Consider the following 27,687-nt stretch of genomic DNA (forward strand, 5'->3'; position numbering starts at 1 on the left):
ACTGGGCACTATGATTGTGGGGCTCCTAGACAAAATTTAAAACTATTTTATCACTTTTTTTCTTCAAAAACACAAAACAACAACAGTAACAACAACAACAACAACAACGGTTCCAAATGCTGTAAGTCTACAGATAAATTTGGAAAGAATGGTTAGTTCCAGGACAGCCAGAGCTATACAGAGAAACCCTGTCTCGAAATAAAAATTATATAACATTTTCAAGAACACATATATATTTCTCGTTGAGGTTCATCTGAGGCCGGTTTTATAGTTTTAAGTGAATAGTTCTAGAATATTTTTTTATTCACTCCAGATCATGTGAAAATACAAGTTTAAAGAATTCTTTTCCAACTTCTGCCTCTGCTTTCTTTTTCCTGCCTTACTGTACTGATCGGGATTTCAGGAAAATACTTCACATAAGAAATGAAAATCAAGAAAGCAGATCTGTCTTTTGTGCGTTCACAGGATTAAAAAGTCTTCCTGATTTTTAGCTATAGGGGTGTTGTTGTTGTTTTTTTTTTCCCTAAATCTAAGGAAGTTCTTCCATTATCTGGTACTTTGATGGGGTTTATAATAAGTGGAAAATGAATGGATTGTGTGGTATCAGGATGAACATATATTTCTTCTCCTTTATTTTGATAATGCTATAATTACACTGGTTGATATTTTTATAGCTTTATGGAAAAACACATATACCATAAAATCCACCATTTTAAATAAATGTTCAATCCAGTGGTTTGCAGTGTGTTTGTAAAGCTGGACAACTTTATAATTCCAGAACATTTTCATGTCCTTAAAAACAAACTCCATATCCACATTCCCTCTCCTCAGCCCGCACAACCACTAACGTCTTACATTTGTTTCTATGGGTTTTCCAATTCCAGACATTTATTGCAAATGGAAACATGCAACGTCTGGTCTTTTTCACCTGGCTTCTTGTACTTAGAGTCATTGGTGCTATATTCCTGCAGAACTTCATTCTTCTTGTTGTTACAAAAAAATTCCTTGTACAAATACGTCATATTTGCTTATCCATCCATCAGCTGAGGGGCATTAAATTGTTCCTACTTTGTAACTATGAATAATACCTAGGAGGGAAACCTGCTGCTTAATGTAGAGATTCTGTTAAACTTCCTGAGAAACTATCACACCGATTTTCCAAGAGGGACAGATCGTTCCCACACTCCTACCAGCAGTACAAGGAAGTTCTACTTTTCCCTACAAACACTGTCATTCTTCTTTTCTACAGACAGCACGTTAGATAAGAAGTGGGTGGAAATCAAACTGTGATCTTGATTTGCAGTTCCCTGATGAGGAGACAGTAAGCATATTCCCATACACTTAGTTGCCGATTGTATATCTTCATTGGAAAAATGTTTACTTATATTTTATTGAATTGTAAGAATTTAATGTTTTATTCTAACCTGACACAAGTCGGTCACCAATGGCAGGGTTAGTGAACGCGGTTTCCTACTTCTGTAGACTGTTTGCACTTGTTTTGACAACACCTTTGCAGTAAAGGTTTTTAATACTGATGGTAATTTGTTCTCTCTTTTATTGTGTGTGTGTTAGGGGTCATATTCAAGAGATCACTGCCTAATCCAAGGAAAATAATGATACAAGCAACACCGGTCAAAACCTGAACACAGTTTGACACACAGGGCAGAGGATATTACAAGTAAATAATTCCTAAGTAGCTAAAGTTTAAACAGAAAAGCTGGGTAATATTCCAGAAGATACTCTAATGTGAGGCATGTCAATAATGACAGTCTCACCTTTCAGAGCTCTAGCCAGAAAATGAGAAAAGGCAGCAGTATGGAGGACTGTAAGCATCCATCCCATTGGGCTGGTTATAAACCAAGGCTAATAGCCTTGAACTGTGTAACTAAAGTGCAAGGCTCACACATGATCAGATCTGTGTTATATGCAGGTGATATATTTTGAGGCATTTTACCTTAAAATAACAAGATTTCAGGAGAGTTTAAGTATCATAAAACACTTACAAAGGTTTGCCTGTTGTCAACATTTTGTTCCATGTACTTGGTAATTTTCTATTCACACATTCATTCACATACTACTTTCCTGAAAGACTAAGATTATACACACAGGGATCTACTTGCCTAGATAATTCAGTGTATGTTGCCTAAAAATATGGATAGTTTCCTATTAATCATACCATAGATAGCAATATTAGTGAATTTAACAATGCATTCTTTTTGCTAGCTATATGTCAATTTTGCAAATTGACCTAAAACGTATTACAACATTTTGCTCTAATATGAAAGCCACTGTAAGGTGAGTTAGAACACTTCCTGGTAACATGTCTTTGGTAGTCTTCAGTCTGGAGCACTTCCACGCCCGTCTTGTTTATGGCACTTGGCAGCAGGATGTAGTTCCGGTCCCTTTTACTTTCTTCCCCACATGCTCTTCATCCCTGCCTTGTCTGTTTCCCAGACATCAAATCCATGTTGTACAGTTTCAGACGGAATACTATACAAGCAACACTGTGTCCCTCTCAGGCTGCCACACTCAGAGACACACTGTCTACCTATTCCTTGATGATGTTCCTAATTCTGAATACACGGTTGTGGGGTTCCCTGTTTTCTTCATTATTACTATTTTTTCCACAACTAACAGTAAATCTCTAGAGATATATTAAAACTGTAAAGTAGCCTATTCCTCAAGAATAAATTTTATAACAGAATTTATATTGTTATAAAAACTAACCTCTATATATGAAAGAAACCTAATTCATTTAAGGTGAGAGTTATGTGCCTGAATCAATTCCATGCCAGCTTAAATATGTTTTATTGCACTAGACTATGTGCACTGAGTGTTTATGAAAAACTGTTCATTAACTGCCCAGTCACTATAGAAAATAGGCAATATAATTTTTAAACCCAACTAATATCAATGCTTTAATATTATCCCATAAAAAGAAATCTAGTTTATGTCAGAGAAGAGTGTTATAAATTAAATGATACAATGTTCTTTTCTTTATCTTTTAGAAAATATTATTTTAAAAAGAAAACAGAAACTTGTATTAAAAGCCCACCTTTGATCAAATTATCTATGATTCTGATCACAACCATTAATTATTCCTTGCCTTTTTCTGGGCAGCATGACTTTGGGAAGAGCTTTAACTTAAATTAAGCAGAGCCTTATGTAAAACATTCAAATGTCTTCAGGTCCCATGTTTGGTAACAAGGAAAAGGAGGGTAATTTTTGAAAAATAAAACTTATTTTTGATTAAGATACAATTTTAAATAAAATTTACACTTTTAAAAGCTGCTCTTACTCATCTCACTACCATGCCTCTCTGAATTATGGAGAGGATCTTTTCATTAACAGCTAGGTCATTATACAATTCTTGACAGAAGCCAGTTACCCTGGGTGAGGTCACCAGGTAGGCCAAAGGCTGCCACCCTTATTTGCTGAAATACATATGCTGCTAAAGTCCTTTTTTTTTCTTTTGAACCAAGAATCTCATCTATAATTTTTGTTGCATAACAATAAGCTCCATATTTATGACAAAAGAACAGTTTTGTGGGTTTTTTTATATGTTGTTAATGTTTTGAACAGTGGTGTTTTATTGCTTTGTTTCATTTTTCTGCAAAGCATTTATAAACAATAGTTCAAATAGTAAAGAAAGGAGAAGGGGGGGAGGAATGAAAATGGTCAAAAATATAATTTACAAATGAGACAAAAGGAGCAGCTATACCTGCTGGCCCAATCCATTCTACCTCTACATTGTCAGCTGGAGAATTTATAGATAATATGAAAATCACAAAGACACACAGACACACACAGACACAGAGAGACACACATGCACACGACAAGCAGCACAACCAAAGGCCAAGCAGCTCTAGATCCACCGAAAGTTTCTGTCCTTTCCTTGCTATGTGTGCATCATGTTAAATGGCTGGCATCTTCTACAGACCACCAGCAGAGAGCCGGCCTTCCACTCAAGGGCCTTGGTACACCACTGGCCTCACTGCTACACGTACCATGATCTTTTCTTCAAACACGATCTTTGTTCAAGAACGTATGTAAAGTGTAAGAGAAGGGTTAAATGGCTACAAGGAACTCCATGGCTTATTGGGTTTGCTTCTTGTTTAGGAACTACAGTCATACACAAAAAGAGAATGTTCTGAAAATACATGAAGAACAATTTTCTACTCGTTTATTAAAACCGATGATGCGCAATATAGTAGCTACTAGCCACATTAGGCTATTAAAAAATTAGGGAAAGCTCAAAATTCAGCTCTTCAGTTCTAGTAGTCACATTTCAAATATGCAGTGACTTTTAGCATGTCGCTCTGGCTGCCAAGCTGGGTGACACAGATATCAATGTTTCAACTACCATGGAAAAGCCTGTAAGTGCTGCTCCAAACATGCCAATTAGGTTTAAAGTGCACAACTACAACTCCCTTTGTGATAGATTATAAAGCAAAGAAATCTATAACTAGGTCTCCTGGCAGAACAAACAAGTTTTATCTCACTAAGGTGAGACAGCAGGGGAGCAGGAAGCTTAGTAAGAATAGTTCACAAATACCAGTCAACCTCTGTGTGAAAATGTCCTTGTTTACTACATTCATAGACATTCTGTGAGCCTACTGATTAACTAAACATACATACGTACGGATGAATAGTGCATGAGAAATGAACAATCAACTACAGCCGTGTGTTAACTAGGAACATTCTTCCTGAGAAATCAGGCGCTAGGGTCATTTTATCTGAGTGCTCATCACATGTAAGACTTCACTAGGCAGTGAGATCTGATGTGACCACTGCCAAATACATGGATTGTTGCTGTCCAAAATGCCATTGTGATGTATGACTATTCTTTAGTTCACTTACTCTCTGATTTTAAAACCACTCAATGTGTATTAGAGAACAGGTATCAGAAGTTCCTTTACTTGCTGTTTCCAAATATGTAAAGTAGATACTTGTCTTTTAAAAAGGAGGCTTCCCAACTTCATTACTTTGCAGCTAAGGTACTTTAATGCCACTTTTATGGACAGGAACATGAGACAAATAAATCTACAAGTCATGATTTTTACTCTCAAAATCAAGCACTACAAGTTCAAGGAGACTCAGCAGCTCAAGAATTGGCACCTGGATGATGATATGACTGCTGAGGCACACAGAGGCAACGCCCATGTAGACACATGACAGGGCACAGCAGAGGACAAGATAGCATGACAGGTCCACAAGCATGTCAGGCATTACTGTTATGAAGGATGCAGATACAGCCTAGGGGTTAATTCTACATTGATTCAGTTTTCTTTATCTTTTTCAGCCTTCCTCGTGGTTCATCCATCGTGGATAGCTTATCAGCTTTATTCTCATTTTCTCGTACAAATCCTGAGTTTCCTCATTTCAGGTATTCATACTGGCTGGGCAAAGGGAACAAGATGAAAGCAGAATTCCCTAGTTCATTTTGTTCCATCAAGAACAGTTTGAAAACCTATTGACTTTCTTTGGAACTGTTGGGTATGCTTTGAATGCAGCTCACTGGTTACTACGTGAGAAGTGGGAAAGACATGCGTTTCAACAGATTGGTTGGAAGCTTACACACTGGCTACAAGGTTTTCAGGTTATGACCCAGTTTTTCCCACTTACCTTGGCTTTGCCGTCCTGGGCTGACATATATCCCACGCACATGCTCTCTGTAGTATGGCTCCACAGAAATTCCACTGTGTGAACAAGAACACAAATAGGCACATTCACATTCACAGATGGAAAATAAATCTTTGCCTTTTTAATAGAACAGTTAAAGATAGCTTTATTTTTAACACTCATTCCTTACTTTCCATTTGCTCCTTCATAAATGTCAAAATGATTTAGTATTCAAAGCTGTAATGCCATTTACTGTGAAATGAAAAATGTATTTCTTTCTTGTCAGAACTTATGATTATTACATGTAAAATAAATGCTCATGGTTGAACTTAGAACACTGAATACAACTACATTCATAATAGTGTATATGATGATTTAGTAAATGCAATATTCCACAGTATAGTTTCTTTGGACATATACAAGTGCACATGTGCACAAATGCCTTAAGTCTCTACTTAAGACACTACAGCCAGGATAGACAAGTGATCTCAACTAACTTTTGACAGATGATAGTAAAGAAATGCTCCAAGAATGAGAGTCACTTATCAAAAGACCCAGGGGTCAGCTTGGATATCTCTCACTAGCTAAATTTGCTCTCAACAAAGCGACAGTAATGAATTCTAACAATTGGACACATTAAGAACCAAAGAAGCCAAACTGATGGAAACAAGCTCTTCCTTCCTTGCCGCAGAGTCAACAAATAGAAGACATCTATTGAGTGCTTGTGATTCAAGCCTGATGGTATGAGTTCAAAACATGAAATTCACAATGATGTTTTGGTAAGTTTGCTCTGATAAATTTGAATCATTCTGATGAGTTACTAAGTGGAGATCATTGCTGCATCAAGCTGTTTATTATTCCCATTCAGATTTGGTTCTGCATTTTAAGTGAGGTATTTCAGCTTGATGCAGCAATGATCTCCACTTAGTAACTCATTAGAATGATTCAAGTTTATCAGAGCAAACTTACCAAAACATCTCAAGAAGTTGAGAGAAATGCTTAAAGGGACACATGACACTAAATACAGGATGCCATCTTGGACTGTACTCTGGACTGGGGTTACAATAATGTTACATGGATACTACTGAGACAAGTGCTGACGTGTTTAGAAGAACACCCTTGTTTTTCAGAAACACACACTGGTGGATTAGGAGTAAAGGAGGTTAAATCTCTAAAACATTTGAGGAAAGGGTGTGTAGAGGAGGGGCAACTGATGGAGGATACAGAAGAGAATTTAAAAGGCAAAGCGATAGCACACCTGAGAGATGAGTCCATGGGGCCTCTTGTACTAGTCTTAAAACTTTCCCATACTCATGAAACCATATCTGCATACAATGTTACAAACAAGAATTCACACATACACAAATAACACACAAAATATCTATTGCTATGAAGAGATACCACAACATGGAAAGTGTTTATAGCAGTTCTTCCGGCATTGTGTCTTAACTTAAACACTGTCTTTTATTTAAAAAAATAAAAACATTAAAAACACCAAAAAACCCAAAACATTGAATTGTGGCTGGCTAACAGGTTCATAGGTTTAGTCCGAGGTTGCCATGATGGGATGAATGGTGAAGCACAGCACAGGCAGATGTGGTGCTGTAGAAGTAGCTGAGAGTTCTACATCCACAGGCAACAGGGGAGACACCCTGGACCTGAGCATCTGAAACTTCAAAGCCTGGTGACACATTTCCTCCAACAAAGCTACACTTTCAAACAGTGCCACTCCCTATGAGCCTATGGGGGCCATTTTCACTCAAACCACTACAAACTTCAAGTTTAACTTTCCTGATTCTAAGTTTTTAAAAGCATTTTAAAGTCTTGCTGTATTTTTCCAACAAAAATCTCCAATGTTCCTGATAATAAAATTGCATTGCCCAACATTGAGCCTTTGGCATCCCAGGCCATTCATCTCTGTGCTAATTATACTTAAAGACTCGTGTTAAGACACACATGGGAAGAAGAGTGGACCTAGGCACAGAAGGTTTTGCCAGACATGTGAGAAAGGAAGGAAGGAAGGGGGGGGAAGGGGAGGGGAAGGGGGGGGAAGGGGAGGGGAGGGGAGGGGAGGGGAGGGGAGGGGAGGGGAGGGAGGGAGGGAGGGAGGGAGGGAGGGAGGGAGGGAGGAAGGAAGGAAGGAAGGAAGGAAGGAAGGAAGGAAGGGTGGGTGAGGGGCAAGATAGGCGTCCTCAGCAACATGGTTCATTTCTTGGTTATTAATTAATTGTCAGACCTGGCAGCCTGCTAAGCAGACTCTCAGCTGCCGAGGGCAGGAAACAGTCATGCAATGAAGTAAGTTCTCTTCACCAGATGTTTTTCCTTCCACACACATTTGCTTTGAGCTTCAAAAATCTTCAAGTCCAGAGCAAGGTCTTGAATATGCTAAGCTGCCCAACAGAGCAAAGGCTCTGATCTTAATGAAGTTCTCTATGGAGCAATGATTTCATTAAAAAAAAAAAAAAAACAGCAGCTAAGACAACACCAAAATTGTGATTTCTTGTTTAATTAAGATGGCATCTGCTCAGGAATGAGACAGGCCCTACAGACGAAACACACAAAGACACACAAAGCAAACATACATACTTAGCAACAGAACCCGGGAACACCACAAACACAAACATGAAAAAAACCATATGTGTGCATGTGTGCCTGTATGTGAGCGCACATGCGTGTCACCTCTGGTATTAGTGTTTGCCCTCCACTCTTTTCCAGTAGGTTTTTCCACTTCCCGCTTCCCCCATCTCCACTATGTAGGGCAGGCTGGTTTGCTTGTGATCTTCCAGAGATTTTCTTATCTTTACCTTGGAGTTTCCCAAAGAAACACTAGCATTTTAGACAAATGTGCTACCACATCCCAGTGTATGTGGCTCCTGAGGATGTGAATTCTGCTCCTCACACTTCTGTGGCAAACACATTATCCACAAAGTTATTTCACTAGGCCCCTTTTAATGATTTTAAAAACATTCTTTGCCCTAAAACTGAAATGCAAAGGCGCTAAAGAAATGGCTCAATGGTTTTGGCCACTTGGTGCTCTTCCAGAGGTCCAGTGTTCCATTCCCAGCACCCACATGGTGGCTCACAATCCTCTGTAACTCTTGGTCCCAGGGGATCCAATGTTCTTTTCTGGCTTCTTGGGCACTAAGTATGTGTAGTACAAAGAGACATACATGTATGCAAAACACCCATATACATAAAAATAAGAAATAGATAAATAAATATAAAATAAAAATAAAAAAATGTAACCCACATTCAGAAAATGTAAAGATACTTAAACTTATGCAGAGGTACTCAGAACTTTATGAAATACCATTTTGATATGAAGAGTTTTCAGTAAGATTTTTAGCTATATAATATAAAAGTTCTTAAAATAACACAATGCCTACATTTATTTTTCAATGTTTTCACAAGTTTTTATCATCCCCTACAGAATGCAATATACTGTGCTGACACATTATTCTCTATCACATTAAAAATTATTTTATTTTTGTTATTTTTTTTATTCTTCTCTCCCAACCACAGTTTCCTCTCCCTCCCCTCCCTAAATATCCCCTCTGCCCCAGATATCCCTCCCACCTCTCTAAGTAAAGAGCAGACCTCCTAAAGGGATCAACCAAACACCATATGACTAGCTACAATAAGACCAGGCGTACAGCATCACATCAAGGCTGCACAAGGCAGGCCAGGAGAAGGAAAGGGGGTCCACAAGTAGGAAAAGATTCAGAGAGAGACCCTGATCCCACTGTTAGGATTCCTATAAGTACACCAAGCTACTCAGTCATAACATGCAGAGGACCTAGGTCAGACCCCTCTTGGCTCCTGATCTCTGCGAGTCTCCCCATAGGTCCTGGTCAGTTGATTCTGTGAGCCCTGTTCTCCTGGTGTCCTCTGATCCTTCCTCTCCCTCCTCAGCAGGACCCCTGAGCTCTGCCTAAGGTTTGGTTTGTGGTGCTCTTCATCTGTGTCAGTTGCTGAAGTCTCTCTACTCTTTCTGATGAAGATTCTCCTAAGCTCTGGTCCCAGAACACTCTGCGGCAGGACAAACTGTAGGTTGAGGGTTCTATGGCTAGATTGGCCAATACATTATTTTAACGGCAACAATTCCAATTATTATGTAATGACTATGTATTAGTTCAGAGTAGTCAGAAAGATTCAGAAATAATCACTTCTGTATAGCGAAAGCCTCTGATCCAATTAATTTAATGGATTATTTCTTGGTAGGGGAGACAAAGGAAGCATGACATGGAAAAAGTAATAATGAGAGTCAAACATTAACCAGTGTCTTCCACTGAATTCATTACCCAACTCCATGAAGGCATACCTGAGGCTCCAGTGAGGGGCACAACACAGATTAGGTCATGTTAGCAAGTACACAAATGGAATTAAAAGTGGATTCTTGCATCTCAAAATCTGTGTTCTTCCACTTTAATCAGTATAGATAATAAGTTTATAATTAAGTTTATATATTAAAAAAATAAAATCCTTAAAAACACCAAAGAACAGACTACTCCAAACACACGCATGGCTCTTGAAATGTTTTAAATATGCTGTAAAGAAAGTTTTTAAGACTATAACAAAATTCACCGGCCATATAGGTGCCAAAGTTAATGTATTTAAACACACTAAAATACATATGTATGTATTAAAATGATCATTTTGAGAAAATATTTGCAATTCATACCACAAAGGGCTTTTTTTTCACTATGTAAAGATTCATTAGAAATCAATAAAAAAGCATAAAGAAAAGCAAAATGAATTTTAGCTAAGAAGAATATGAATAGTTGTAAACCACATGAAATTATGTTTTACATTATGCAGCGTAGTGCAGGACTGGTTTTGTGTTAGTGGTAGAACACTTAGGTATTTTACAACATACTTACCCAGCATGAACACTTACCCTGGAAGATACTAGCACCTCCTTGCATTACAGATTGCTATAAGAATTGGAGCACTAGCCGGGCGTGGTGGCGCACGCCTTTAATCCCAGCACTTGGGAGGCAGAGGCAGGCGGATTTCTGAGTTTGAGGCCAGCCTGGTCTACAAAGTGAGCTCCAGGACAGCCAGGGCTATACAGAGAAACCCTGTCTCGAAAAAACAAAAAACAAAAAACAAACAACAACAAAAAAAGAATTGGAGCACTAAGGGGAATATTTTGTGTCTTTAATTTTTGCTATGTATTTTCTGTTATCCTTAAGTAATGGTTTTATCATGGTATTTATTGCCCTGCTTTCCTTGTTCCCCTCCAACTGTCCTCTCCTGGGCTTCTGTCTGGTTTTGATTTCCTTCTTTCCAAGGGCTGTTTTCCCTGTCACTTCTGACTACATGCATTTCACTGCCTCAAGAAAGATTTCTTCCTCAAAATCAACAACAAAATTTATAAAAAGAAGGCACTAGCTGCATTACCTTCTTTTCTGCACTCTTAGTAGGCTTCTCACCACATGAAGGATCCCATTTGTGGCTCACTGACTTTAGAATTCCCTACTGTGCCATGATGCAGTTTGAAAACACCAATTACAAAAGAAGTAATTTTGCTTAATAAAAGTGGAGGGGAAGCTCTTCCGGTCCGAGGCGCAGTGGGAGCCACAGGTTACCATGCAGAAGAATCACACCACACACAACCAGTCCTGCATATGGCACAGAAATGGCATCAAGAAACACCAGTCACAAAGATACAAATCTCTTAAGGGAGTTGGCCAAGTTCCTGAGGAACATACGCTTTGCCAAGGACACCAAGAAAGGTCTGAAGAAGATGCAGGCCAACAATGCAAAGGCAGTGGGTGCACTCGCAGAGGCCATCAAGGCCCTTGCCAAGCCTAAGGCTATCAAGCCCAAGATGCCAAAGGGTCCCAGCCTTGCACAGACTCAGCCATCTGACGTTCACTGCTCACCCAAAGCTTAAGAAGTAGATTCCAAGCTGCATGGCCAAGGGTCACAGGCTCTGCCAACCAAAGTCCAAGGGTCAAACCAAGGCAGAGGCCAAAGCTCCAGCTCAGGATCCCAAAGGTGCCCAGGCCCTTCTGAAGGCCCTAGGGAAAAGGCCCCTGCCAATGGGAAGACAGATGGACAGCTGTGATATACTATTTGCATATGAACAGTGTCCTATGCTGTTTTTACAAATAAACTTGAGGCAAGGGGAAAAAAGGTAAGGGGAAAATAATGTATAGAGATGATGATATCGCTTTTGTAAAAAAAAATTCCTAGAAATTCTGATCACACTGATAATCTTCATTAGCAGTGAAGAACCAATTTCTTCTCTGCTTAGATTAAGATAATCTGAACAACTGAAATCTTAAATGTTTTCTTGCCATGTATTTTTAACTATTAGGAGAAGGCTTGATTATGATGTAAATATCATCTAATATTTTTAAATGTTTCCGCTTTCATGACTATCCAACCAATTCTTATGAAGGTACATGAAAAGGAAAAAAAAAAAAAAAACACCTACTTAACTTGTTTTTTTTTTTTTAAGAATTATTTATTTATTATATGTAAGTACACTGTAGCTGTCTTCAGACACTGCAGAAGAGGGCATCAGATCTCATTACAGATGATTGTGAGCCATCAGGTGGTTGGTTGCTGGGATTTGAACTCAGGACCTCTGAAAGAACAGTCAGTGCTCTTAACTGCTGAGCCATCTCTCCAGCCCCCTACTTAACTTTTAATGGGAACACATACTTAGGGTAAATTTTTATGTGGAGAGCAGGTACGTGCTGCGAGCAATCGCGTGCATGCCGCCAGTAATCTCTGAGGAGAGCCGTGTGTGCTGCGAGCAATCGCCATTATAAGATGGCGCGGGCCTCTTATAATGTTTATTTGTAAAAACAGCATAGGACACTGTTCATATGCAAATAGTATATCACAGCTGTCCATCTGTCTTCCCATTGGCAGGGGCCTTTTCCCTAGGGCCTTCAGAAGGGCCTGGGCACCTTTGGGATCCTGAGCTGGAGCTTTGGCCTCTGCCTTGGTTTGACCCTTGGACTTTGGTTGGCAGAGCCTGTGACCCTTGGCCATGCAGCTTGGAATCTACTAGTAAACAAGCCTTGTACGCAGGTGCGAGAGTGAATTCACTCCTAGTCACTCCCATTCTCAGGGTGTAATAGTGGGGTGATGGGCGAGCAACTAATCAGGAGCTGTCACGCCATATCAGGTGCTGAAACGTCACGCTGCGGGTTATAAAAGCAGCGCCATTTTCCCGGTTTGGGATCTTCCTGAGAAGCAAGCAATAAAGCTCTTGCCACGGAAGATTCTGGTTTGTTGCGTCTTTCTTGCCGGTGGAGTGGGACACAATATTTTTATATATTAAAAAATAATCAGGCCGGGCGGTGGTGGCACACATCTTTAATCCCAGCACTTGGGAGGTAGAGACAGGTGGATTTCTGAGTTCGAGGCCAGCCTGGTCTACAGAGCGAGTTCCAGGACAGCCAGGGCTACACAGAGAAACCCTGTCTCGAAAAACCAATCAATCAATCAATCAATCAATAATCAGAATCAACAAAACAACAATCTAGCTGACAACATTCCCAAATTACTTTTGCATTCCAATTTTTTAAAATGCCAATGTAATAAGTTTGTAAAAAAAAAAAAACTAGAAAACATGTTTATCTCAAAGATAAAACTCAGCCTGCATGTAAGCTGTAAAAAGAAAATATATTGAGAGCTGCAGGAGAGGAATACTTTACCACATATGAAGGCAGCCATGAAGTAATAGCTAGTTTTCCCAACAGAAACTAGAAAAGCCAGAGGGCCGTGAAATGATTCTGAAAAACAATAGATTTGCAAACCTAGACCAAAATATTCAGCAAAACTATCCATAATTGAAAGATAAAGAAAATCTGTGTCAAAAGCAAGCCAAAGGAATTTTGGCCAGCTGTTTAGAAAACCCATATAGGAAGGAAGGAATTGAATGCAGCTAAGAGTAACAAATACATCAAACAGGCAATGGGGCTAGGGGAGAGGCTAGAAAGTTAAGCAAATAAATAGGAAAACACCAAACACTACAAAATAAAAAAAGACAGAAAAGTATAAACATATTTCATTAATATACTGAATAGCAATGGTCTCAATTCCAAAACAAAAGACATTGGCTAACAGATATTAAAAACAAACAATAAAACAGGATCGGGGTCTCTAGTAGAGGAGTTAGAGAAGGGACTGAAGGGGATGAAGGGGTTTGCAACCCCATAGGAAGAACAACAATATCAACCAACCAGATCCCCATGCCCCCGAACTCCCAGGGACTAAGCCATCAACCAAGTAGTACATAAGGCTCCAGCTGCACATGTAGCAGAAGATGGCCTTGTTATGCATCAGTGGGGGGAGAGGTTCTTGGTCCTATGAAGTCTCCATAGATACCCCAGTGTGGGGGAATAGAGGGTGGGAGAGGATGGGTGGGTGGAGGAACTCCCTCATAGAAGCAGGAGGAAGGAGGATGTGATAGGGTGTTGCCAGGAGGGAGGGAAACCAGGAGAGGGGATAACATTTGAAATGTAAATAAAGAAAATACCCAATTAAAAAAAAAGTGACTCCCAAATTAACCTGTAAGCCCCACTTGCCCAAGGACCAGGTAACTCATGGAATGCAGGACATTGTAGCTCTTAGAAAAGAACAACAAAGCCTCTTGGAAAAATATGGTAGCTTATGGGATTGCCCTTGTAACTGCCTGCAAAGTTTCTTGAGGCCACTCTAGAGAACCCTAATTCTCTGGGGAATTTTAGTAAGTGATCTTGACTAAAGTCCGTTTTGGTCAATATTTAATAAAGTTGCTTTAAATTTAGTTCAAAATGATGGAACTGGTTTTTCTCCAGCAAATCTCTGGATTAACAATAATAGAGACTATGTCAAATCTACAGCCAACATCATGATACACTGAGAAAAAGGCCAAAGTATTTGTAATAAAAACAGGAATAAGACAAGGCTTTCTATTCTGTGCACTCTTACTCAACATAGTAACTTGAAGTCTTAGCCAAAGTAATAAAATAAGCAAATAAAATGGTTATAATAGGAAAGTATTGGTGTGAGGTGGAATCTCAGGGATATTTTGATTTGCATTTCCCTGATGACTAAGGATGTCGAACATTTCTTTAGGTGCTTCTTGGCCATTCCAGATTCCTCAGTGAAGAATTCTTTGTTAAGCTCTGTACTCCGTTTTTTAATAGGGTTATTTGGTTTTCTGGAGTCTAACTTCTTGAGTTCTTTGTATATTTTGGATATTAACCCTTTATTGGATGTAGGGTTGTGAAAGATCTTTTACTAATCTGTAGGTTGACATTTTGTCTTATTGACAGTTACTTTGCTTTACAAAAGCTTTTCAAAAACTCAACAAACAGCAGAAACTGGTGAGGATGTGGAGAAAGAGAAACATTCCTCCATTGCTGGTGGGATTGCAAGCATGTACAACCACTCTGGAAATCGGCAGTTCCTCAGAAAATTTGAAACAGTTCTACCTGAAGACTCAGCTATACTATTACTGGGCATATACTCTGAAGATGCTCCAACATAAAACAAGAACACATGCTGTGCTGTGTTCAAAGCAGCCTTATTTATAATAGCCAGAAGCTGGAAACAACCCAGATGTTCTTCAACAGAGGAATAGATACAGAAAATGTGTACATTTACATAATGGAAGAACAGATACAGATAATGTGGTACATTTACACAATGGAGTACTTTTCAGCTATTAAAAAATGATGACTTCATGAATTTTGCAGCCAAATGGATGGAACTAGAAAATATCCTGAGTGAGATAACCCAGAACGAAAAGGACACATATGGTATGTACTGGCTGATAAGTGGATATTAGTCCAAAAGCTCAGAATACCCACGATACAACTCACAGACCATATGAAGCTTAACAAAGGAAAATCAAAGTGTGGATGCTTCAATCCTTAGAAAGGGGAACAAAATAATCACAGGAGGTAGAGGGAGAGAGGAGGGAGAGGGGGGAAAAGGAAAAACGGGCAGAATCAGGTATGGGAAGAGACAGGAGAGAAGTCCAGAGGGTCAGGAAAATGAAGCCTGAAATGAAATATGTAGCAGTGTTGAATGGAGTGATGGGTAGAAAGTCCCAGACACCAGGAAAGCAAGAGGTTCCCAGGACCCAACTGGGATGGCATTAGCCAAAAAACCCAACAAAAGACAGAACCTGAAGAGACAACATCTAGTAGATAAGCATGACCCCCAGTTGAGGGATGGGGCTACTCACTCACTTCAAACTTTTTAACCCAGAATTGTTCCTGTCCAAAGGAAAGGCAGGGACAGAAAATGGAGCAGAAACTGAAGGAAAGGCCATTCAGAGACCGCCCTACCTTGGAATCCATCTTATCCTAAGACACCAAACCCTAACACTATTGCTGATGCCAAGAAGTGCTGGCAGACAGGAGCCTAGTAAGGCTGTCCTCTGAGAGGCTCTACCAGCATCTGACTAAGACAGAAGATACAGCCAACCATCAAACTGAACCTGGAGACCCCAATGGGAGAGTTAGGGGAAAGACTGAAGGAACTTACGAGGACTGCAACCCCCACAGGAAGAACAACAATATCAACAAACTGGACCTCCCAGAGCCAGGAACTAAACCACCAACTAAACAGTACACATGGATGGCTCCAGTTACATATGTAGCTGAGGACTGACTTATCTGGCATCAATGGAAGGGAAGGCTCTTGATTCTGTGGAGGCTAGTTGCCTCAGTGTAGGGGGATGCTAGAGAGGTGAAATGGGACTGGGTGGGTGGGTAGGTAAGCACCCTCTTAGAGGCAAAAGGGAGGGAGGGTAGGATGGATGGGGTGGCTGAGGAGAGATGGGGAAGGGGGACAACATTTTAAATATCAATAAAACAAACAAATAAATAGGAAAGGAAAAGAGTAAGTATTCTTATTTGCAGATGACATGAGTCTATAAATAAGAGACCCTAAAGAATCTACCAGAAGACTCTTTGAACGTTCAGCAAAGTAGTAGGATTGACATAAGAAGTCAGTAATTTTCAAATATACCAATGCAAGGAAACTCAGAAATAAATCTCATTCACAATGACCTTCAAAAGTAAATAGAGGGCCAGCCCCACCATCTTCCGCTTGAACCCACCATAGGCCACCAAGGACCCTAGAGTACTCTCCACGCCACAGGACCTGGGGATCATGGGTGAGTGGAACACAACATCAGCTCCAAAGAATCACAGAGGTCTTGTGCCAGCAGGGAAAGGGACAAAGGAACCCCGCCCAACCAGAGGCTGGGATTCTTTCCGGCCAGGGCCAGCCCTGCCATCTTCTGCTTGAAACTGGCCGAGGGCGTCAAGGGCCTCAGAGGACTCTCAACGCCACAGGACCCCTAGCACACCCATGACCTCGTGATCACTGGAGAGCATGTGGGCAACAGAAGCAACAGAGTTTCTTGATCAGGGTCCTTTCAGGCCTTCATCCTCAGCTAGGAGGCGGAGCTGAGACCCAGACCCCTGGTCACCTTCCTTGCCAGAGGAGAGTCAGCCTACTGGGAGGGCTCTGACCCCAGGACTCAGGATGTGGATCAGAGCTCCAGACTTTTGGACACCTTCCCTGCAAGAGAGCAGCTTGCCTGCAGAGAGTGCTCTGACCACTGGGACTCAGGTGAGAGTTGGACTCCCAGGAGTGCTGACAGAGGCTAACAGAATCACAGGAGGATCAAACTCCAGCCAGAGACAGCTTGAACATTAACACCAGAAATTACCAGATGGTGAAAGACAAATGTAAGAATCTTACTAACAGAACCAAGAACACTGGGCATCATCAGAACCCAGTACGCCCACCACAGCAAGTCCTGGATACCCCAACACACCCGAAAAGCAAGACTCGGTTTTAAAATTATATCTCATGATGGTGGTAGAAGATTTTAAGAAGGGCATGAATAACTCACTTAAAGAAATACAGGAGAACACTGCTAAACAGATAGAAGCCCATAAAGAGGAAACACGAAAACCCCTCAAGGAATTACAGGAGAACACTGTTAAACAGGTAGAAGTCCTTAAAGAAGAAACACAAAAATCCCTTAAAGAATTGCAGGAAAACACAACCAAACAGGTGATGGAATTGAACAAAACCATCAGAAATCTAAAAATGGAACTAGAAACAATGAAGAAAACCCAAAAAGAGACAACTCTGGAGATAGAAAACCTCGGAAGAAATCTGGAACCATAGATGTGAGCATCAGAAACAGAATACAAGAGATGGAAGAGAGAATCTCAGGTACAGAAGACTCCATAAAGAACATGGACACAACAATCAAAGAAATTGGAAAATGCAAAAAGATCCTAACTCAAAACATGCAGGGAATCCAGGACACAATGAGAAGACCAAACCTACGGATAATAGGAGTAGATGAGAATGAAGATTTTCAACTTAAAGGGCCAGCAAATATCTTCAACAAAATTATAGAAGAAAACTTGCCAAACCTAAAGAAAGGGATGCCCATGAACATACAAGAAGCCTACAGAACTCCAAATAGACTGGACCAGAAAAGAAATTCCTCCCGACACATAATAATCAAAACAACAAATGCACTAAATAAAGATAGAATATTAAAAGCAGTAAGGGAAAAAGGTCAAGGAACATATAAAGGCAGGCCTATCAGAGTTACACCAGACTTTTCAATAGAGACTATGAAAGCCAGAAGATCCTGGACAGATGTGATACAGATACTAAGAGAACACAAATGCCAGCCCAGGCTGCTATAACCAGCAAAATTCTCAATTACCATAGGTGGAGAAACCAAGTATTCCATGACAATTTCACACAATATCTTTCCACGATTCCAGCTCTTCAAAGGATAATAAAGGGAAAACACCAACATAAGCAGGGAAATTATGCCCTAGAAAAAGGAAGAAAGTAATCCTTCAACAAACCAAAAAGAAGACAGCCACAAGAACAGAATCCCAACTTTAACAACAAAAATAACAGGAAGCAACAATTACTTTCCTTTAATTTCTCTTAACATCAAATGGCTCAATTTCCCAATAAAAAGACATAGACTAATAGACTGGCTACACAAACAGGACCCAACATTTTGCAGCTTGCAGAAAACCCACCTCGGGGACAAAGACAGACACTACCTCAGAGTAAAAGGCTGGAAAACAATTTTCCGAGCAAATGATTTGAAGAAACAAGCTGGAGTAGCCATTCTAATATCGAATAAGATTGATTTCCAACCCAAAGTTATAAAAAAAAGACAAAGAGGGGCACTTCATATTCATCAAAGATAAAATCCACCAAGATGAACTCTCAATCCTGAATATCTATGATCCAAATGTAAGGGCAGCCACATTCGTTAAAGAAACTTTAGGAAAGCTCAAAGCACACATTACACCTCATACAATAATAGTGGGAGACTTCAACACCCCACTCTCATCAATGCACAGATCCTAGGATAGCAAAAACTATTCTCAACAATAAAAGAAGCTCTGGTGGAATCACCATGCCTGACCTCAAGCTGTACTACAGAGCAATTGTGATAAAAAACTGCACGGTACTGGTACAGTGACAAATCAATGGAGTAGAATTGAAGACCCAGAAAGAAACCCACACACCTATGGTCACTTGATCTTTGACAAGGGAGCTAAAACCATCCAGTGGAAAAAAGACAGCATTTTCAACAAATGGTGCTGGCACTGAAAGAGTAGTAAACTCAGTGCTCCAAGGTATGCTAATCATAAAACAGATAGTGACATTTCTCCACCCACCCACTTCCTGAGTTCAAGGAGTATTCATTCAAAGAAAGTCACCCTGACCATTTCCGGAACCCGCTATGCAAATGTGCTATTGTTAGGGGCTCTTAGAAACTGTCTTGAGAGTTAACAATTACCAGGTATTCCTTGTGACACCTGTGACTTTGTACTTCCTTGTGACTCTTAACTGGTATTTTTGGTATTTTCCAACAACGCCCTTCCCACCTCCTTGAGTTGTGGTTTTTTCCTTTAAATACCCCCTTACTCAGCTACTCGGGGCGCCACAGTCCTCTACCCCTGCGTGGTGTATGACTGTGGGCCCGAGAGCGCTCTTGAATAAAAATCCTCTTGCAATTTGCAGCATGACCATTTCTTGTGGGTGATTTTGGGGCGTCGCCTCTCCTGAGTCAGAAAGTGGGGGAGTCCTCATGTTGTGGGTCTTTCAGCACAACTGGCGGTTATCATGTAGAAGAATGCGAATTGATCCATTCTTATCTCCTTGTACAAAGCTCAAGTCTAAGTGGATCAAAGAACTCCACATAAAACAAGAGACACTGAAATTTATAGAGGAGAAAATGGGGGAAAGCCTGGAAGATATGGGCACAGGGGGAACAGCAATGGCTTGTGCTGTAAGATCAAGAATTGACAAATGGGACCTCATAAAATTGCAAAGCTTCTGTAAGGCAAAAGACACTGTCAATAAGACAAAAAGGCTGCCCACAGATTGGGAAAGGGTTTTTACCAATCCTAAATCTGATAGGGGACTAAGATCCAATATATACAAACAGCTCAAGAAGCTGGACTCCAGAAATTCAAGTAACCCCATTAAAATTGGGGTACAGAGTTAAACAAAGAATTCTCAACTGAGGAATACAGAAGGGCTGAGAAGCACTTGAAAAAATGTTCAACATCCTTAATCATCAGGGAAATGCAAATCAAGAAAACCCTGAGATTCGACCTCATACCAGTCAGAATGGCTAAGATAAAAAATTCAGGTGACAGCAGATGCTGACAAGGATGTGGAGAAAGAGGAACACTCCTCCATTGCTGGTGGGATTGCAAGCTTGTACAACCACTCTGGAAATCAGTCTGACGGTTCCTCATAAAATTGGACATAATACTACCAGAAGATCCAGCAATATCTCTCCTGGGCATATACCAAGGAGATGTTCCAACTGGCAATAAGGACACATACTCCACTATGTTCATAGCAGCCTTATTTATAATAGCCAGAAGCTGGAAAGAACCCAGATGTCCTTCAACAGAGGAATGGATACAGAAAATGTGGTACATTTACACAATGGAGTACTACTCAGCTATTAAAAACAATGAATTTATGAAATCCTTGGGCAAATGGATGTATCTGGAGGATATCATCCTGAGTGAGGTAGTAACCCAATCACAAAAGAACTCACTTGATATGCACTCACTGATACGTGGATATTAGCCCAGAAACTTAGAATACCCAAGATACAATTTGCAAAACACAAGAATATCAGGAAGAAAGAAGACCAACGTGTGGATACTTCATTCCTCCTTAGAATAGGGAGCAAAATACCCATGGAAGGAGTTAGAGAGACAAAGTTTGAGCCGAGACGAAAGGATGGATCATCTAGAGACTACCCCACCCCGGGATCCATCCCATAATCAGCCACCAAACGCAGACAATATTGCACATACCAGCAAGATTTTGCTGAAAGGACCCTGATATAGCTGTCTGGTGTGAGGCTATGCCAGTGCCTGGCAAATACAGAAGTGGATGCTCACAGTCATCTATTGGATGAACACAGGGCCCCCGATGGAGGAGCTAGAGAAAGTACCCAAGGAGCTGAAGGGGTCTGCATCTCCATAGGTGGAACAACAATATGAACTAACCAGTACCCCCAGAGCTCTTGTCTCTAGCTGCATATGTAGCAGAAGATGGCCTAGTCGGCCATCATTTGGAAGAGAGGTCCCTTGGTCTTCCAAACTTTATATGCCCCAGGACAGGGGAAAGCCAGGGCCAAAAAGTGGGAGTGGGTGGGTAGGGGAGCAGGGCGGGAGAGTGTATAGGGGCCTTTCAGGGATAGCATTTCAAATGTAAATGAAGAAAATATCTAATAAAAATTGAAAAAAAAAAAAGTAAATAGAGGTTGGGAAACTACTAAAAGACCCTAATGAAAAATATGATCTTTCAAGGGAGGAGATACAGAATACAAAGATATAAAGAAGGGGGGAGAAAATAATGAACACATAGAATAAAGAGGTGGAAGACAGAAGAACAGGATGGCAGTGACATGTAGAAAAGGAAATATGAGGAGGGATCACTAACAATAAAGGCATTTTCAAAATCATAGGAAAGCTGGTAGGAAGCACAGCTTAGAGTAAGCACTGGAGGAACCAGGATTGTTAAGCACACAGGACTGTTTTCTTCCACAAAAGGAAATGAATGTCACCTGGTCACCTGGAATGCTGGAATAAAAGTTGTCAAGCAACCGGGTGATCCTTTGATATTCTATTAGGCATTAGGATCCAGCCTCCACTGGAATTTCCGTAGTCTCCCCCAGCCTGGAAGCAGGCTGATCCAGACTTTGACCTTGCTGCCACTAAGATTACCTAGGGTGGAGCCTTCAGACCCAGATGGCTCTATTGTTCAGCCACTGCTCCTCCAAGACACTGCTACCTGCAGAGAGGCCCCTGAGATACACCCTATCCTGCATGTAGTCACCTGCAGCTGGTTAGAGGCACCAAGAATGGATTGGGGGATGGGCCTCCCCTCCCCCCTTTATAAGCACAGTTTGCTATTTAACATTTGAGCCTTGATCAGGAACCTTGACTTGGCATACATTTTCTCTCAACTGCCTAGTTTTTTACTCCCAGGAGTAACCGCAGGACGGCTCCCAACAAATTTTCCCCCAAATCCTGGTAACTGTTTAGGCCTAATCCCGTTTTTGTCTCTCAGTGAATAGAATTCATCCTTATGAAAGAGGCCCATGTACTTTGCACCCTCCATCAATAGACTCTATCCATGTGCTTAGTACCAATCCTTCCTCTGTACTCCCTAGCCCTCAGCTCTGTTTATCAGCCAATAAAATTACCTGTAAAGGTTGCAGGTGTTTTGGTACTTTGTTAGGGACTTTCTATGTAGCTATGCTTGAAACTCTGTTATACAAATTGTCATATGGAGATTTTTTTTCTCTCCAAAGTTTAACTGTTGAGATGTGTAAGAAAAATAAAGATGGCATCAGACTCTAAAATCTTGACCCAGCTTGACTGAACAACTTCGACTGCACTGAATTAGCTTCCTCAGCTCATCATGGTTTGTTCCCTGTCAGCAGTGATACTTGCAAGGACCCCACAACAGAAGCTCACTACTGTAGAAGCTCCTTAAAATACGTATATAAATATGTAAAAAGAGTTTAAATGAGTTACCCCATAATGGGAGACAATACTCCAACCAGGTACCACATGCTACCAAATAAAATTCTCAGTTCTTTGAGTTGTTGGCCAGTGGGGTCATATAGACTCGCAAACATTACTGGTTACCTGGAAGCTTCATCCCTATTGTCTAGCTTTTAGTGCTGGAAGGTGCTGTGCATACCAATGGAAGAAAAAGGGAGTCATCATTCTCACCTAGCTGTGAACCCTGTTAGTTACAATAATAGTAGTAACTGTACTAGTGCTGTTGTGGTACTAATACTATGGAAATAACCGCTTTCTGATTGGATCTAAGGCCCACTCCATAAGACAGCACGTGCCCCTGCCAAGGTTTGTGCACAAAGAATCTATAAGTCATATGCCCTAGGGAGAGAACCCAATACTATTATTTTACTAAATAGACATAGCACTAAAACAACTCCTAAAGACATATTGCTATACCCATGGATCAGTTCATCACTCAACCTTGACCAGAGAAGCTCCCTTTACAGGAGATGTTAATTAAATACAGAGTCTCTCAGCCAGCCAACAGGCTGAGAGTAAGAGACAGAGGAGTGTTCGGCACGGAATGGAAAATACCAATTCCACCCTCCCAGGCTCAGGGACCTGCAAGGAAGCATGGGCACAAGCACAATAAAAGTGAGAGGTGGTGTTTAACAGAAAGGGAACTAAGACCTGTCAAGCTCACGCCAGACAAAACGTTTTAGTCTGAAGTCTTTATGTGCAGAGGAAGGTATGGACATGAAATTGCACATTATGTGAAGTGCTATTGGCACCAATGCTGGGGGTGGCGGGAGGGGGAGGGAGAGAGAAACTGAGTTATTTAATGCTGTGATCCTGGTAGGTGGAACACACTTCAGGGCATGCCCCACTCACAAGAGTAGTTGGATACCACCAACTGGGCTTGATGTGCTTAGCAAAAGAAAATGAGGAAGAGCTGTGAAGGTACACGACTATCAAGGTGAAAGTGGAGAGAGAGCTCTAATGAGGGGAATAAATAAAGCAAAAATTCATTGTATAAGATCCTGGAAGAATTAATTTTTTAAATTCACTATAATTAGCCATCAGACCACAGTCAGCATGGCTACAAATGATAACAAATCACAGCTCTCCGTGAGAAAGGCATCCCCATTCACTACTGTGGGAGTGTAAACTGGTGCAGTCACTATGAAAATCAGGATGGATGCTTCTGAAAAGAACTAAAATGAGAAGCCCCACAGGACCCCATTAAAATATACACACACAATGGAAACTGAACCTAGGACACAGCAGGCAAGCTCCCTATCATTAGACTATATCCACAATTCTTTTCACCCTTATATAACCCGTATACCACTCCTGGGAGTACATTTGTAATTCCAAAAATGGGAGGAGAAATACTAGTGCCCCAAATCATCATGACCAAAGTAATGAAAACCAGCAATTAACTAAAGCAATCTTTTTTATTCCGTACATGGGCTGCCTCTCCCTAAGGTGGGTTCAGAAGGTCAACACTGGATGGGAGGAAGGCAAGGTTTTTACAGCTCAAGGGTGGGGGTTTCCAAATGGGGCATATGAGGGGCAATTAGGCAGGATTATAGGACAGAACTTCATAACAAGTTAGTCCTAACACCTCCTGAAACAAAGACATGGTTGCAAGGTGGGCATACCAAGGTAGTTACAACAGGATAGTCACAGGTGGTCATATAACCTTTTGAAACAAAGGTAGGATTGAACGATGGCTTATAAACAATGTTTGAGTCAAAGACATGATTGTCGTTCCTGGAAGAGGCATGGTAGAAGCATTTGTAGTTAAGGTTATGGGTGGGACATAGCTAAATCCATGAGAAACTGAAGTTTAATCATAAACAGAAATGAACCTAGTTTATGTTTACTAGAAGAAAGTGTTTAAGATAGAGGCAGGCTAGTTCTTCATTATCCATAAGTATATCTGGATACTGAGGTTTATTATTACTCTATTCACAGTAGCTAGGAAGGTCATTATGCCTAGATGTCTATCAACTGATGATTAAGTAACTAAAATGTGGCACAGATACATAACAGAATTTTATTCAGGTATAAGATAAAATGAAATCTCTAGGAAAAAGGATGGAACTATAAAGTCCATTAAGCAAGGTAATTCAGGCTTGGAAAAACGAATAGCACACATTGTCTTTAGCTTGCAGGTCCTATGTTCTACCTTCTATGCCCATGAGAAGGGAGAAAGGATTCTCTAAGGTATGGAGGCAGAGTAGTAGAATGTGGGAAATAGACAACAGGTTTCGGCAGATTCTTCTCTACGAGATGACTTCTTAGCACATCCTGTCATACAGTGATATGGAAATAGTCACAATGTGACAATGTGTGCCACTGTTAGGCACACTAAATAGCTACATGTGTGCCCCTCAAGAATGATAAGAGCTGGAGAGATGCCTCAGAAGTTAAGAGCATATACTCTTCTTGAAAAAGACCCAAGTTTCAAGTCCCAGAGCCCACATCAGACAACTATCTATAATTCCGACTCGAGTATCCAACAATCCTCTGATCTTATACATACATGTATACATGATTAAATAATCAAGTTTTTAGTGCTAAGTTAATGGCAGCACTAGGAAAGGACTTTTTATTCACTGCTTCCAACAGAAGGATCTGCCATTGGGTAATGCTGCGGAAAGTTAGACTTCAGTCCTGGTGGCTCCTGCTATGAACCAGCCTGAACCCCCAGTGCAAAGTTGGGTTTCTCATGTCATTTAAGTCACCACCTTTCCTGGATACTCTGAGGGACAAGTTACCCATGCACTGTAGGGCAAGTGGACTGTGCTACCCGACAGCACCTACATCTCTCGGAGAAGGCCTTCTCTCCTGGTGCTCACTCAGAACCAAACCCAATTTTGTCCCAGCCCATCCTGGGCTCAGCTATCCCCTTCCTGCCTGGGACGTAGGGGAAGGGTGAGTCTGTGGACCACCATTCTCAAGTCATCAGTCCTCAGTGGCACTTGGATACACAGGAGATTGAGAACCACAGCATACCTCCCAACATCCATTGTTTCTCACTAAGGAAGCACAGGCTGGGACCCCCTAGCTTGGAGGGTATTCTGTCTTCCCTGAGTGACAAGCCAGCATCGCTCAGGCATCCCAGCGGAGACAGACACATAGCCCGACATTGCATGATGTTTTTCCCAAGACACCTTTCTCTTTCTCCATCATCCACATGTCATCCCACTTAAATTTGGTCTTTTTTCAGTCCTTACCAGGCTGAAAGCAATGTATTTCCATCCAAATGAATTCTCTTTCTAAACAGGAAAAAAAAAAAAAAAAAAGAGCACTTGGCCACCCTATTAAAATACATACACAGACACAAACACATAGATCCAGGCACATACAGATACACACAGACACATAGGCAAACAGACGGGCAGATAGACACACACATATACATGCAACCCACAGATATATAATAAACAGACACACACGCACACGCACACATACACATATATTCTTCCAATTGTCGTTAACAGTCCCCAGCTGCCCTGGCTCCCGCAACCACCTAAAACCTCTCCACTTGGCTTTATGTCCCAATTTCTTGGAGGAAAACAGAACTCTAAAATCAGATCCGTCTTGGCTGGGCAGTTGCCAAGTCAGCTGCTGCTCCTTAGACTTCCTTGGGTGGGACGACATACTACAGGATGCTTTGCACACCATATAAGTAACTCCTTACTGAATAAAGAAAAATTCATTTTCAGTGGGAAGAATGAGCAACTGTAAATACAACCACCTCCTCTTATCTGCACCTGGCTGTTAAGGACTTCTTAACCCAGCAGGTGGCTTATGGCTTAAAAATCATATACAAAAATGTTTTCCCGTCTTGACACAGAAGCTTTGAATCAAACAAGGCTAGTTTCATTAAGACCATGAAGTGGCTGAAGCAGCATGCCTCCCTGTTAGACTCTCACAGAAAACTGTCCTGGGAGCAATGGAGGACAGTTCCACAGAATCCCACTTACACTAAACTGAGAAGATAACCCTTCTGTCTGTCCAGGGCTCACACTGCTTTCGTCAAGACTAAAAAGGATGCTAACTTTATTAAAAAATAAGGGATGTGAGTCAAACAATTCAAGCCCTAAAGACATTTCGACTCTCTTCCTGTTCTCTTCTTTTATCACACTTGAAACTGCTGGCAGTAGAAGCCCTGTCTGAGATCCTAATGATCTCTACATAACAGAAAACCATTCAATAAAGCTAAGTTTATTGAGACGTGATTTTTATCCACTCAACAATTACTTTTGTTTCAGGATTTATCTCATGCGCCGGTGGCACCTATTACCCTTTATACCAAAATTGGTGATACAGTTTGCAAAATTGCTTTCTGAGTTTTAGAAGAGTTTTACCACAAGTACATAACTGGCAGAATTTTACTTAGAACTCTTCATATTTTTAGATGGAAAACAAATCCTAACAATAAATTTAAAAACTTACGGCTGTAGTTCTTATAAAAGAGAAAAATTAGATCCAAAGACGACTATTTCTAATTTTAAAAGGATGTTAGTGAAATTTAAAAAATGTTCTATTATAAACAGAGTAGATCAAATATATTTCCAAAAACACAAATCAGAGAGTGTTACTGCTAATGCTACTATTGGTTGCTAAAATGTTTAAATATTATATCTGCCTATTTGCTGAACAACTCAGCTACTTTAACTGTGTGTTTCCTCCTGACCTTAAACAAGAATTAAAATGCCAATCCATTTTCAAGACAGTAGTAGAGATGGAACCCCTCTAAAGCACAGCTCAGGGACAAAGGAGACGAGCGTCCCACCATGGCGGCTCCCAGGACCCTTGAGGAATTGAAAGTTTTCATTCCACTTTTCAGTAACACCAGACAAATATCCACAGGGCCAGTCTCCCTCTCCTGTCCTAGAAGGGAATTTACAGTTAGCTTCATGAGCATGTGGACCTGGTAGAAGTGTCTTGTCGTCTTGTC

General features: G+C 40.8%; 1 protein-coding gene across 25 annotated transcripts in view; it reads right to left on the reverse strand.

The window, feature by feature from the left end:
• Positions 1-27,687, reverse strand: part of Tasp1 (taspase, threonine aspartase 1) — a 233,369-nt gene that overhangs the window by 18,598 nt on the left and 187,084 nt on the right. For all 25 annotated transcript variants that reach the window (NR_110352.1, NR_110351.1, NR_110350.1 and 22 more), the window contains one exon: positions 5,626-5,699. Coding sequence is in view for 17 of the 25 variants with exons in the window: in NM_001159641.2 (NP_001153113.1) it covers positions 5,626-5,699 (74 nt within the window). In the remaining 8 variants the exon portion in view is untranslated. The remainder of the gene's footprint in view (positions 1-5,625; positions 5,700-27,687) is intronic.

This window comes from Mus musculus, chromosome 2 (genome assembly GCF_000001635.26).
Source record: "Mus musculus strain C57BL/6J chromosome 2, GRCm38.p6 C57BL/6J".
In the NCBI taxonomy this organism is placed as follows: domain Eukaryota; kingdom Metazoa; phylum Chordata; class Mammalia; order Rodentia; family Muridae; genus Mus; species Mus musculus.